We start from the raw sequence: 15,182 nt of genomic DNA on the forward strand, positions 1-15,182 counted from the left end.
CTACTTGGTTTTCTTTTGGAAAAATAATAGTTTAAGTTTTATTCAGCTCTGGCATTTGGAAGGGGCATTTGCAAATTAAATACTGAGATCTGCTGAACTGCGAGTGCTGAACTCCCTCCTCCTTAAGCCCACGAGTCTCTTGGGAAACCTGGCAAAAAAAATTGTTCACAGGCTTTCCTGACGTGTGGGCACGTTAAACTCAGGTGTGTCTGGAAGAGTAGAAATTGTAAGCAAGGACATGAAAGCAGACAAACCAGGACGCAGGGAAATAGGAGGCAATCTCTGTAGCAGATGCTTCACTGAAACTTCCTTTTTGCTGGTGGCACGTGCAGAACCTGAGCGGCACAGGTTGGCTTGGGGCCACGGGTCACTCCCAACACTGTCCTGATCCTGGTCTTAGACTGCCCGTCCTGTGTGCGTCTAGAGCCATAAGGAAGTATTCTGGTGCCACAGCCCTTCTTCTCGAGGCTTTGGTTGCCATTGGTGGTGGCTCACTAGCCTTGCAGACTTGCAAGACAGCTACCAGACTTGCACATCTCCTCCTGGCTAGCTAAAGTGGCTGCATGGCTCAAGTGACTTGGCCCTGTTTGATATATCCCCCTTTCTCAACAACTTTCGTAGCCCCTCTAGAAACCTCATGGCAGAAGCTGAGAAACAACTCATGACAAAGAGGTCTAAGTCCTGTTTTCAAGGGAAGAAGCTTCTTGCCCCTTGACCAAAAAGTTGTCCACTGATGGCACAGAATCAAGAGCACTGGAGTTTGTATCTCAATTTTTTCTTGCAGAAGCCCCAGCTAATAGCCCCTGATGTAAAAGCAGCCCATGAGGCAGGTAGTCATGACTTGTTCAGCAAACACTGAGCAAAGGCATATAGTTGCACACAACTTTTGGCTATCAAGCATGTTGGGACCAGGCAGGACTAGTAACAGTTAACTCAAACGCAGAGAATATCCAGTGTGAGGTCTGCAAAATCTCGTGGAGAACATGGAAGATGAGCTATATATTCAGAAAGTGCCTAGAAAGCATTACATCCCAGACCTTTTTCATGGATTTTACAGCTATGAGGCTTGATTCAGAATCCTTGTAGCCATGCAGTTTCTTAGCCAACCAGAAAAAGAAAATGGCTTAGCTGTGGTGAAAGTGTTCCACCTTTCTTTGTATTCACAAAACTCAGCTGGCATTCATCTACTGTTTAGCAGACTCACATCTCTGACAGGAAATATCTTCTTGTCTTTGAGGGGCAAAGCCAGTAGGAGAGAAAGGCAAATCCCCACAGCTAAATGTAAAGGTGATACGTCTACAATCAAAGTTTAAAATTCAAAGAGGCCATGAAAATAGCTCTTTTTAGTTCTTCTCCCCCAGTGAAGATGGTGTATTCCAACCTGTTAATGTGAGAGGAGGCTTCCTGAAGGCTGGGACACTACACAAGCCTTGGACATGACTCTCACAAGGGCACAGCAGGAGACAGATTTGGTCTCACAGAAAAGACTGCAGGCTGAGGAAAAAAATTTTCTTCATGTCCCTCTCACCCTGTGCTATCCTTACTCTGTTCCCTGCCACACTCCCAGCTCAGCTTGAGAACATCCCCATCTGATCCATCTGGATTCAAGAGTGAGAAAAGTTCATTTCAGACCCAGCTTGACATTCCCAGGTGGCAACTTAGCACTAACATCTCAATCTGTATGCGACATTTCAATCAGTGCAGAGTAACAAAAGCAGAACTATTAGCACTGGGAACTGTTCACTGGTGGTAATGATGGAGAAACTCAGAAACTGGAAATGAAAAGGGGAAGAAAAAGCCCCTCAACACCCTGAAAGGCATCAGGGGAAGAGGGGTAGAGAATTTTTCCTGTACACTTAGGCCAAGATCCAATGTTTGGATTAATGGTGCCATTACCCAAGAAAGGACTTCAGATAATGCTCATTCTTAAAATGTTTTTGCTGGCAATTAAATGGTTGCAGGTATTGATCTTCATTGATCTGATGTTCTCAATTTGCATAATCTATTAAAGATGAATGATTCATTATATGTTTGCTATGGGACTGGGCAATGCTTTCAGGAAGGACCAGAGAGGTGAGGAACTCAGTGCTGCCTCCTGATCTACCCCAACTAGGAGATTAAGGAAGAGGCATGCAGATTTCTTTGGTATCACCCAGGTCCTGCTCCCAGGAAGGGATATTAGAGTAATAGTGAGTATTGCCTCTTTTGCTGCTGTGGTGTCATCCTTGAAATGCCTCATACTTTTGTCCCAGGGGAGTCCGTGAATTCAGGTGATACCTGAAACAAATGTGAAACAAGTCCATCCCTTCAGGGTACAAATTCTGTGTGGAGTCACTTCACAGTGTGAGATTTAGAGCTTCAGTCTACTAGCAAGTCTCCCCAGCTTAGTCTTCCCAGACAGAAATAAGTATCACTAAGTCTTTCCAAACTATAGCTGTATGATAACAGATCCTTGTCCTTCCTGAAGACTTAAGAGAACATCCTTCTCTCTGGCTCATGACTAGCTGTTCTCAGCAAGCTCTTTCAGCTCACACCATTCTGAGACTACACCCCTCCAAAAACCACCAAAACTTCAACATTATGTAGCTATCTAAGATCTTGAAATGTAATGAGATAATTAAGGAACGGTGTTGCTGAAGTTCCTTTATCTGTCTGGGAGCTTCTTGGAACTGAAGAGCTGGAAGTGCTGCAAAACAGGCAGCCACCTTTTCAATGTGCCAAAGGCCTTCCTCAAAGTCCTGGGTATCTATTCAAAGACACAGTCTAGCACCCTAGCTAAGTATAGCCCAGCCTTGCCTAGTACTGCTAATATCAAACACTCAGACAATTATTCTACTAAAATATCTTAGATGGGTCGTTTATTACTCAAATCTCTGAAAGCAAGTAAACAAAACCTTTTTATTTATTTTTTTTTTTTTTTTTACTATGAAGCAGACAGGTCATCCTTATTTCTCCCTATTAAGTATGTGCAAGGAATTTTCATCAATGAGCTGTCACTTAGGGACTAGCTGGACACTAGGCTAGGAAACATACGCTGCTGCCATTCATATGGAACAGACAATGCAGAAATTTTCAACTTCCTTGTGAAGATTCAGAGAGAAAAAGCTCTTAAGAGTTGCTTGAGAGCACCACCTCACCTCCTGCACACACAGGCCAGCAGGCGAGCAACATCTTGCCTTGATGCTGCTCGGCTCTCATAGCTGGATTGGTGTAGATCCCTCTCAGTTTCTTGGACAGTATCTTTGGACACCAATCAGAATTCCTAGAAGCAAAGATCCAAGCTCAAACATGCCATGATAAGGCAAGTATGTGCAGATGAACACCGTTACAAGAATTCTGTTGTTCAGACTTTTTCTACTTCAATAATTTCTATTGAAGGCAAACAGTCAAAGAAGATGAGTGTAAATCTGTACAGAGCTAGGTAAATCTCAATAGCTTTCTTTTATTCACTTGTTTCCATGGACCTTTGAGTTTGGAAGGTACTCAACAGCCAGGAGGTGAGTGGTGAAGATTTTGGCACTAGCAGTTGGAGAACTTTAAAAGCACAAGGATGTTCACAGAAGCCTTGAATCAAGAAGAGAACAAAGGTTAAGATTCATCTTTAAGCATCACCAGAAGTCACAGCCATTGGAATAGTCATGCAAAGAAGTGAGATGTCTTCAAAGCAAGTTACGAGTTCTGGGGACTTAGATAAATAGTTCAGGAACAGAGCCCTTTCCAACTCAATTATCTAGCCCAGGAGCTACCCATCAGAGAGGCAGTACTAGAGCACAATGGACTTTTCATGTATGGCTTGAAACTTTTAACTGACTACTAAAGGGGAGTAGCAGGATTTACCTACTGGATGGATCATAAATTGACAGCAAAGGTGAAGAAAAATTTCCCTTAAGTGAATCCCAGCAGTTTTAACTGTTAGACGTTGTTTGCCAGCCCACTATAATCCATGAGATGTACAAAGAAAAAGAAAAGGTAAAAGACAAGATGAAAACAAACAAACAAACTTCTACTGTGACTGAAATGGGAATATGTGTCCCCTTCTCTTCTTTTGAGGAAGTTTATGAGTGCTTCTCTGCTACAGTTAGCACCTATTAACAAGAATAGAGAAGTTTTAAAGTCAACACCAACCACCAAAGCAGCTATCATGTCCTACGTGGAAAATGTTTCCCTCTCTCTGGGAAATGTTTTTTTTTTCCCTAAAGCAACAAATATCATCCAGGGTGAGAAATCCTGATGACAACTCATGATGTATTGAACAAAGACACCACAAAAACAAAAAAGTTCATGGATTTTACTTTCCTCCAGACCTCCCCTCTCTGGCACAGAATCAGATTTTTTCAGTTTATTTTTTTTTAATTTATACATGAATGCATGCAAAAAAAAGTTGGAATTACTGACAAAAAAGGATACTTGCTATACTTGAAAGACATTTAAAAAGTAGTACTCAAACAGCATCTGATCTCTATGAAAGTTTTCAGGAAAGCTGTGATGCTAATTATGGATAAGTCACTGGCCAGACACTTGGCAAAATTTTCTGAAATGCTAAACAATCCTTTGAGAATTTTAGCCTCCTGCAAGGTGAAAAGATACTATTTCCTTCATTTCAAATTAGTGAGTGAATTTTGTTCAGTTCAATAACCTGGTCGTTTAAAATGAAGAAACAAACTAGGATTTGAAAAAGCAGGAACATTTGTTTTCCTCAAATTAAGTGAATTAGAGTTGGAATGAGAGGATGAAATCTATTAGCTTTAAAATAGGGTTCTTAAACCAGTCCAAATTCCTCCTTATAGATATCCTTTCCTCCAGTTAATAATTTTTTAATCCAAAACCTGTTTAGAAAAGCTTGCTTCTTCTGTTCTAATATATTTAGGAAGTCAGGGAACTTATGGTCATTTTATTTAATTAGCATGAATAATTACAAATACTGTTTTTAATTCAATTCTAATTTCCATCCAAATATAACTTGACACAGATAACAAGTAAAAAGTTAATAATCTAATAAAATAATAATATGGACACATCATTCACTATTTTGCCATGTAATAATATGTGAAGACAAATTATATTAAACAACATAATTGCTTAAATAAATGTGCAGTTCATCTACTTAGCAAAAACTGAAATAACTATGTTTAGGGTGAATTTTATATTTGTCAAAATATTTGTTACCTCCCATAAAATTCAAGCTTGTAGAAAACAGCCTCACAGTAGAAATGCAAAACAAGTTGATCCAGCTTGCTGTTTTAAATCCTGACTAAAACTGACCATAACATTCAGTTGTACTTACAGTGTTACAGTTAGAGGGGAAGTATTTCCTTCCCCTTTTCCTTGTTTGTACTGGTGAAAAATTCCTGTTTGACTCCAGTCTACTTCAGCCTTTGATACCAGCGAGCAATGGCCCTGGCCAGGGCTTGACTAATATGACTTAGAAAAACCTGTTTAGCAAACTGCTGGGGGGCCCAAGTTGGCTTTGGTGATGGCAGATCCCACAGACTCAGCAGCCCAGCAGCATGGCTGCAGTCCCAGGCAGTCAAACAGCCTCTTGGGCACATCTCTGGATGCTCCAACGCTGTGAAAGTGGAATATGCATCACCCATGCATCTGCTACATGGTTGTTACTATCCTGCCTCACTAAATGAGGGTAGTATTTTCTGTGAGCAAGCCTCTCACATTTAAGATGAGGAACTGGCAAAGGCAGAAGTCCACAGGACCTCCAAGTTTAATCAACTGTTTCGCCTCCTTAAGAAGAGATAATCTCTTCTTATCTAGTCAAGGAATTTGTAAAAGCAAAAGGTGTTACTATTCTTCTCTGGCACCAAATGGCTGAGAGTGATAGATGGTCAGATGAATGATCCCTGAAACAGACAGGAATGGGGTGGAGGAGAAGGAATCACATAAACTATTTATATGCATTCAGTGGAATTTTCACTGGCAGTAACTTTATGATGCTGAAGAAAGCAGCTGGTGGGCTTTAAAGGCATATTCAACTGAAGAACACAGAAATGGATGGGCCCAAAAGAAATAATACCTTTGCTTTCCTTAAATTAGCATTTAAGTGAACAATAGCAGTGAATGAAAATAATGTCAATATGATGACAATAGCAGTGAATTGGCATTCCCAGTCAAATTTTCTTCAGCAAAAGGACAGCATTGCAGGCTGCCACACTCTATGCTGCTGGACAAAAGGGGAGTTTTTTTAGAGAAAGTAATTGTATCATACTGTCTTTCCAGCAATTCAAGTTTTGCCTTTTCTTCTGAGGTTGAATGAAGGATTCAATGAGTATGATTTTGATAAAAATTCTTACCATGTAGACATTTTCCCAGTGTAGCAAAGACTGTGCTTTATACCTGAGTTAGGCAGACATTAATAACTTTTGGTGTCCATTAGCTGTACTGGATTTAATCAGGCCCACTTCCTTTGTAACCAAAATTGCCCACTTCAGTCTTTCAGAGAAATTGACAGCTTAGAGTAATCTTTGTCCCATCTTTTTAAGTCTACAACTGCTGTGGGCTACCAAGGAAGATCTACCCTATCTTGTGATCAGTAAAATATCATTATCATGAAACCTTGGAGTTACCTATAATAAGGACTGTGTGAAAAACTAACAAGTTCTAATTGCATTGCCCAGTATATATTTCAAAAGCATCTTGTTTAAGAAGTAACACTCAAGTCGCAAAACAACAAGGAATAAGCACGTGCAACATTTTAAGACAGGCAGAACTTGTCAAATCCAGTGGGCTAGGACTCAATAAAAGGGAAAATATAAACTCCACTAAACTTCTCTGTCAAGTGCACAAGTTGCATGCACACCTTTCTCCCCTCCACCCAGGACTCCAAAGAACATCTTCCTTCTTCAGCTCCATCTTTAAACAAATGTACTGAGAACCGCATGAAATAGACTTCAGTGGAGTTCTCGAGTGATTAATCAGTATTCCAGTAGCTTCAAAGAGTAAGTCCAGATCACAAGTCTACTGGAAGCTCCATGTTTTACTCTGTATGAAGAGTATAAAATTTTCTCTTCAAAGTTACATAGAGAGTTAGCAGGTCTGTTTACTTGGAAAGCAGCAGTTTATCAGATCAGACATAAAATCTAGATTTATAACATTCAGTTTAATGAAAAAAATACAGCAAATAGATTACAAAGTTTGACCTGGGGTGTGATGTCACAACAGCTTTGACTCTTAGGGGAAAGCAGTCCAAGGTTGTTTCTTTAAACATGCACTCAACAATGTGATGGGCTAAGAACGTGGATAAATGTGTGCAGAACAGAAAATAAACCTGAACACAAAAGGCTCACTCTCCAGTCAGTAGAAGACAAGAAAGGTAAAATGAGTAGTAGGTTAATCTTGGCATGCCTGTAAGTTCTTTTAGCAAAGGTCTGTTATGATCAGAGAAGAAAAATAAACAGGACAGTTATTTTCAGTGCAACTTTCAAAATGCTCTTGCAACAGAAAATCTAGGAAACTAAGAATACAAAAAGTGGTTCTTCTGATATGACAGTAAGCAAAAGTAAACAATATGCTGTGAGTCCTGTCTGGTCTTTTGTATTTGGAGGCTTTTGGAATTGGAGGCAAGATTCCCACATGGGAGAAAGTGATGTAACTCCACTGCCTATAGTGTAAACTCACCAGTCCATGAGTTCTGAGGACCCAGTCCCATTCTGTTTACCACAGTGAAACTTTTCTAAGGAATAGAGAACATAAATACAGAAAAAGATGCTTCAAAGGTGGGTACAAGGATAGAATTCAAAACACCTGAGACAAGATTCAGTTTTGGCACAGGGTTCTTACATAAACTTGAGTATTCTTCTCTGGGCTCAGTTCCTCACAGATAAAAGAGTGATCCCTAAGCAATGCTGTAAGGATATGTGTTGTAAAGGGTGGGGCACTGGGGTCATACAAATATTTGATAGAGGCCTCAGGAAAAGACAAAGAACAGGAAACACTGTCAAGATGATAGGCAATGTTGAGTGGGTGTGTAAAAGCCATCCCTCGTGTGTGATGTGTCAAGATGTGCCATTTTGGTATTCTTTGTGTACTATAAAGAAAAGGAGCACTGGATGCAGAGAGCTTATCCTCCAGGAAGACAGCAATGAAAAACAAGCAGCTTATCTAGTCCTGCAACCAATACCCCCCGCCCCCCTCGTTTCCCTTTCCTTCAGTGGGAGAGAGCATGATAAAAACTGAGATGAGCCTCTGTAGGAACCGAAAGCTGTGAATCTTCCTCTCACTCTGTCTGGACAAAATCCCTTCATTCGCAGTAGGAATTTAGGCTAGAGATCACCAGTTCTTGCTCTCCGCCAAAGTAACAGAGGAGAGGGTTAGAATGGAAGAAAAACAACCGTAAATCAGAAAGTAGAGTCAGAAAGAGAGGAGTAGATGATTCACAAAATGTTGTCCTCTGCTATGTTTCCAGCTGCATCCTCACCCTGCTGACTTTCAAGTTTCCCCCACCATGACAGTGGGCGATATTTTTTTTTGCCACCTATAAACAAGGATACTGTTTGCCTTTTAGAAGACAAAGGGAGACTGGGGCAGGAATAGATCTCTCCTGCTTTGGAAGGGGGTTGCAAACTCATTCCACTCCCCTACCATTTGATTACACATTGGTATTCCAGCCTTAGGAGCAAGATATACCTTGGGATTTGCTGAAGGAGCCTAACTGAGGAACACTCCCAACAAAACATAGACAAGCCAAAATGGCACTGCTCCACAGCTTGCTGGCAGTAGTGGGACTTAGGATAGGCAGGGGCAAGTTCTCCATCACAAATATGAAAGAAGTAAAGAATGGAGAAAATCAAAATTGAAAACATAAAAGAAGCAGCTGAAGTTTGAGGTGGTTAAAATGAAAAATGGGACTGTGCCATTTGCAGGAGGATAGATAGATCAATCAGTTGATTTCGTATACAGTGACATGCTTTGGAGCTATAATTCACTGCTGGGGCAATTACTCCAGCAAAGCAGTGGCAGGAGTTATACCAGAGACAGAATTCAGGTGCTTTTAGTCAGTGGAGAGTTGGACAACAAAGGAGTAAAGAATAGTAAATGCCATCCATCAGTAAAGATACATGGGATCTAAATTATGTCTGTGCAGTTGCAGAGTGTAGAGGGAAAGATAGACAGACAGATAAATAGACACATAAAAGTCTGAGTTTTGGTTGTGCAATCATTTTCCGTCTGACCTTATCCTCGCCTCCTTTCTACTATTCTTAGAAAGAAGAGTGTTTAGCATTATTGTGTTCAAGTCTCTTTGCCATGTTACTGTTGACTTCTTTACCCCCTCACACACTGAGTAAGTAGCAATGCCTCTGGAAGGTGCGAGGAATTTTTCTTCATAAGCCTTGATGTGTTCAAGAGAGGGCTGGGCTCATCTTCACTGTGAGTCTGACAGGGGTTTTAACAGCCTCACAACATTGGAACAAATAGCTCCTGGTCCCTTAACCCTTCCCAGCTTTGCAAGCCAAGGCCTAGCACTGTTGTTCCCATTGCAAGGGCTTTACACAGTCTTTCAGACTGAAATCCTCTCTGTGGTGGCTGGGCAGAGCGGAAATCCAGGGGCTGGATCAGATTGGCCTAATGCTATAGCAGCTTAAGCGGTCTGTTTTACCAGAGATTATGGTTTCACTTACACAGAGCGCCTGAAAAATGCTGCGGTTTAGGAAGGATTATCGCTGAAAATTCCATGCTTTAAAAGAGAAATAAAACAGGGGAGGGACTAGAAAACCCAACGTGCCTGGGGGCTGTGCAAACAGGATTAACCCCTGCCCATAGCACCTCTTGCTTCTGCCCACCCACGCTTCCATGTCCACCTTATTCTCTGCCCTTTCCACTTTAGCAGCTCACCACACCTGCTGTGTCTTGTATAAGAGAGTAGAAAAAGGAGTATGCAATATGCTCAGGACCAAAGTGTCCCTAGTTTATTTACGTATCACTGTCAAATAACTTCCTTGAAAAATATCACTTCACTCTCAGCCTGTGAAAGCCCAGGGAGCATTTGGCCCTCTGCCTGCAGATAGGTCTATTCATCTAAATTATCTTGTAGCAACATTATTTGGATAAAGGCTTCAGGCACTCCCAGAATGCTGGTGGTGACTCTGCCTGTTTGGTCTGAAAGTAAATCTGTGCATTCCTTCTCTGATGACAGAGGATGCAGGAGAAAAATAGCCTGGGGGGTTCTTGATCTACAGAGACTGCCTCTGGCACATGAAGGCTCACTAGTGGGATAGTAGGACAGTGTACAGTTGTAAAAAGCAGAAGCTGGGTGTTGATGTGCTGTCTACTCTGGGGACTTTTATTAACTGTAAAACAAAATCCAGATACTCCAATTTCCATTCCCCATATCCTCCATAAAAGGTCCTTGCTAAACAGGCTTCCTAGTAAAAAGGGAAAAGAAATTACAATCCTCACTTAGCATACCTGTGACTTCACTTAGTAAACTAAATGAAGTGTATCCCTTTTGGCCAAGACTGATCCTTCCCAATTAACTGAAATCAGCATTCGTCTTTGCTGCAAAGAAGTCTTGGTGATGAGAGACCTTTGCTGGCCACCCATGTTAGAAGTACTTGGAGGAGAACACAGATGGCAAACTATCATTTTTTGCCAGGTAGCAAATCTTTGGGAAACAAATATCTCAGGATAATCAGCATTCACAGAGAGAAATTGTCCAGCCCTTTATTGTCTAGGTGAGCACTACAGCCTTGGAACAATGTGCCTAAAGTTAATTAAGCCAGATCTACATTAATGAAGTCAGATTTATGACCTAATTATATGTCACATTTCTATTTCTCTGTATAAATCAAAACCACCAGAACTAACTTATTTCATAGGCCATTGGCAATAGCTGCCATCACAGCAGAGAGATGGCTTTCATTTATTGGCTTGAATTTGTTTACCTGAGGATGGCTGGTTTGCTAGATAATTTGGATTGGATCTGATTACATCATCCACGCTTTGCTTTCCGGTGTCCAAATACAGGACTCTATTACTGCTGACCCAATGGCAGTGGGTGTTCTGGAGTACCCATGCTTTAGGTCACAGAATTCTCCAATTCCCAAACATCCTACTTGGCTGCCAAATTAGGAGCAGTGTCAAAGCTGATTCTATTTTGCCTATGAAAACCTGCACCTCAGAAATGGAGGCCCAATGCAAACCACAATGAAAATTAGACCTTTTATAAGTCCCCCACATTTCCTCTCTTCCATTATGTCTCTTTGTCAAGGTATCTATCTGGCAAAACTACACTCTGGGAACAGAGTCAGCCCTGACTGCTTTTATGGTTAAATCTCCAAAACATGCCACCGTGACCAAGATCAATTGATTGATCCATCTATCTATCTATTAATTGCACAGTCCCATTTGTATTTTAACTTCAAACTCCTGCTATACCATTTTTGTCAAACTTTTATGACATTTGGCTAGAGAAGTTTTGGCCATTACACTCAGCAATCTGTTTAATAGATGCTTATAGCAAAGGTGCTCTCCTGAGGAAGGTTACCTTGGGTTTGAAGAGAAAAAGTGGTGCAATTCCTTGGGCCAAAGTAAGTGTAGCATCTTCATATGCCCTTGGCCAACAAGAAAAAGAAGCAGGAAAGGGAGCACAAAAGCTTCAGAGCATTCTTCTTCCCAATCCTATGCTTGTTCCTGTCCTCCCTCTCCTGCATGTCCCCTCCCTCACCTCTCCTCTTCTTGCCTCCCATTCCCCCCCTCTGCCACTGCACTCCATTCCCCTCATCTCCTGCTGCCCCGCAGAGGCTTTCCTGCAGTCTGAGCCTAGCCCCCAGGCACATTTACCGCTGTTGTCTCAGCACTGGCTCCTCTGATCTACTCCTAGCCTTTTTATTTTTATTTTTGTTTTAAAATTAATTTCCCTGTAGATTTTAACCACTCCATTTTCATTTACCCATTTTGTTCTTCCTCTCCTCCCTTCCCCACCCTCCTCTTCCTTCCCCTGTTCCCTTTGTCTGTCTGTGTCCATCCCTTACCCTACCACAGAAAACCTCTCCTCTCCCCTCAGTATAAAGCAAGAGCCTCATGGAGCCTCTCTCACCCCTTTCACCCCCACCACGCCGGTCGGCTCTGGGCAGGCTGATCTTCAGCCCTTCCACATGGCCCTTTCAGACGATGCGTCCACGCCTTGCTACAGTGCCTTCCTTCATCATGGTGCCCACTTTGGGCAGTCCAGCAGCCAGCCTCTGATAGCAGGTAACCGGTCTTGGCCACAAACTGAGTGGGGATGCTGTAGGCAAGGGGTTCAGTTTCGTCTGATGGGGAGGCCAGTAAATGCTGCAAGCTCTTTGAATGCATGTGGGAACCAGAGCAACCACATTCCAGGTCTGCATCTGCAGCATATGTTCTCAGCTCCATGAAGAATCAAAAAAGTTTTCATGACTGTCCTTCATTTTTAGAATAAATATGGAAAAGAAGCTGTAACTACCTAGAAGTGACTTGGTGTCCGAGTTGGATTGGGTTTGGGACTTAGTATAGAAACATGCATACAGCAAAATCCTGTGTTGCCTCAATGCCATAATATCCCTGAGCATTACAGGCACAGAACACGGTGTGCTAGCCTAGGGTAGATGACAGCAGCATGAAGATCCCTGCCAGCTCTCGGCCTGCCTGGGTTGTTCAGCATGGGTTGCAGCTACTAAGTCAGATAGACACGGGCAGTTGGTGAGCACTGCCATAGCTATGCTGTGAGCAGTATTTGAGTCACCTGGTTTGGGAGTGTCAATGTGAGCTGTTGCCTTCATACCAGCTGGTGCAGACCAAGCAGTTAAGAAACCCAGCATCATATCTGAATGTCAAGTGCAGGAAGGATATGTGAGAGACTATGTTTTACAGCCAAAGGAATACAGAGCTGAGGTAGGTGGCCTTTAAGGGAAGAGCAGAAGTGAACAAATAGGTTGCGGAAGATGGCAGCATTTATGAGGAGCAGGCAGGAGGGAAAGATGAGGAGGAAGGTCAAGTTTCAGGCAGCTACTAAGGGAAACTCCTGAGCAAGGTGACAGAAGCAATATTGTTGCAGAATCTCAGGGGTGACTTGGGTGAAAGAGTGGATATCATCTTGGGTGACCACTGACCATTTTTCAAAGGATATAACCTGCACTTTTTCAGAACAGACAAGTCTTAGTGCAGACCACAGTTCCTAATACTTAAGAAACATATCTTACCTCTGCCTCCTTCATGCTCTGATGTTATTTTTCTCTTTTGACTTAATATCCTTCGTATTGTCATGTGAGATTTCCATTTCTAAACCTCCATGAAGGAAAACAGCAAGTAACAGCAGAGAAGACTTGTGTTTATAAGAGTGTCTTGGTCCTACTTTGGTCCTACTTACTGCAGCCAGTAAGAACCTCTGAGTTCTGGGCACTTTCTAAGCCAAGAAGTCTCCTGACTCTCCAACAGTACAGGTGTCTGGAGATGCTGTTATATATGACCATGTTCTAGCCTAGAAGGCACTGTGTTTCTTAAGAGGCACGTGCCTTAGGAGTCTTATAGGGAATTATACAGGGCACAAAGCGTTCAAAAGTGCAAACAATGTCACAGTGATTCAGGTGCTGTTCCTCATTCAGAAGGTTCTTGCAGGAGGAAGAATGGCTGCAGCTGGAAGCATGTTATGAGCTAGCTGCCATACAAGAATTTAATAATCTGTTTAATTTAATAACCTGTTTGTAATGAGAGGAGGTTATGGAAGGGGCCTGTTTGTATGTAACAGCATTTTAAGAGTTTCTCTGTGAGACTCTTACTTATGTTACTGATGCAGCACTTGTTTGTTACCTTCTTTTTCAAGACTGGGATTTTGACAGATGATCACCTCCCAACAAATGTTGCATGCTCAATTTTGAACATCAAGCTCTGTGTGCTCATGTCTGAATAAAAACACAGAAGCATATGTGCACACATCAAGTAGCAGAGTGAGCGTACATGTGATCCCACCTGAATGAAAGTGTCAAAATGAATTAATTTTGCCTGCAGCTACGTAATGTTATCTCTAACTTTTCAGTGACATCGTTTTCTCACTCATCACTTGTTGTTATTTCTCAGGTTAGTCAATAATTGAAACTAAAACCAAGAATTTTAAGCGTAAAAATTTCTTGCCTTAAACCAAAGTGAGAAAAGAAATAACTACATCTACTAGGTGTTATTCATACCGTTTAACATACTACATACTACAAGCTACAAGTCACTAAATGAATGATGGTGACAAAAGAGTAAAAGAGTGTAGAATATTAATCCCTGGTACATTAGGTATTTATTTTTATCAGTATTGGGGAGTGGCTGGAAAATGGCTTAGCTGTTGTCTAAGAGGACATAAGCCAGGACCATCAGCCACTGATCAGGAACCTCTTCAGGGAGAAAGAATGAACTTGTATTTCTGTTTTCTTGAATAAATCACCTCAGTAATCTTTACTCAAGAGCTGTGAAAGCAATGGCACTGGTTTAGCCTACCTCATCCCAAAGAAACTTCCTCCTTTCAGGTTAATGTTCCATGCTTATTAGTTTTTGCTTTGCCTTGTAACTGTTAATTATTTCTGATTCCCCAGCCAAGGTTCATGCTTGTTCCAGGGCCTGCTTTTATCAGTTATCATTCTACTGGTAGTAGAGCTAAAGAACATTGCTTCTTCTTTCATTGGCGTATCCCAGCACGGTTCCAGTGACTCTGATGGTGTTAATGGGCTATACTTAACCTGTCACTCCTAAGGGCAAATTAGACTCTTACCCTCCAGTTAGAACAGACAGGAGAGGCAAAATTTAACAAAAGAACAACAAATAGCACAAACTTCTTGGTGAGCTACAGTTCACCTAGGGAATGGGAAAGGCTTTCAATGCCTGGAACCGGCTGACATCTCAGTAGGCAGTGTTGGAGGTTGAGCTGTAAATCTCTCAGCAGCTGTGGGGGAAAGATTATCTTAATTTATTTAGCTTTTTGTTTTGTTTTGTTTTTCTTTGTTTGTTTTGTTTTGCTTTGGCTTGAAACTCCCAGCAGCTTCTGAGATTATTTTAGTTCATTTAAATGCAATAAGCACTAACAGCAAATGCCCTTCTGGCTGGCCCATTTTCAGGCTAACCAGTCCAAATGAGGAAATGCCTCTGGCATCAACCAAGAAGCCCCCAGCTGCACTTCCTAAGAGAGGAAAAATAAACTACAATCATACACCCAGTCCACACCCCTCTCTGATTCTTTG

General features: G+C 41.7%; 1 protein-coding gene across 12 annotated transcripts in view; it reads left to right on the plus strand.

The window, feature by feature from the left end:
- Positions 1 to 15,182, plus strand: part of PAX2 (paired box 2) — a 99,708-nt gene that overhangs the window by 73,292 nt on the left and 11,234 nt on the right. For 7 of the 12 annotated variants that reach the window (XM_066191317.1, XM_066191316.1, XM_066191319.1 and 4 more), the window contains one exon: positions 11,989 to 12,198. The exons of 4 other annotated variants lie outside the window; for them this stretch is intronic. In XM_066191317.1, coding sequence (XP_066047414.1) covers positions 11,989 to 12,198 — 210 coding nt within the window. Of the gene's footprint in view, positions 1 to 11,988; positions 12,199 to 15,182 lie in introns of those variants that run through there. One more of the 12 variants, XM_066191327.1, reaches the window with a different exon arrangement.

Source organism: Chamaea fasciata, unplaced genomic scaffold, assembly GCF_029207755.1.
Source record: "Chamaea fasciata isolate MVZ Bird 193981 ecotype frontalis unplaced genomic scaffold, bChaFas1.0.hap1 SCAF_9, whole genome shotgun sequence".
Lineage (NCBI taxonomy): Eukaryota > Metazoa > Chordata > Aves > Passeriformes > Sylviidae > Chamaea > Chamaea fasciata.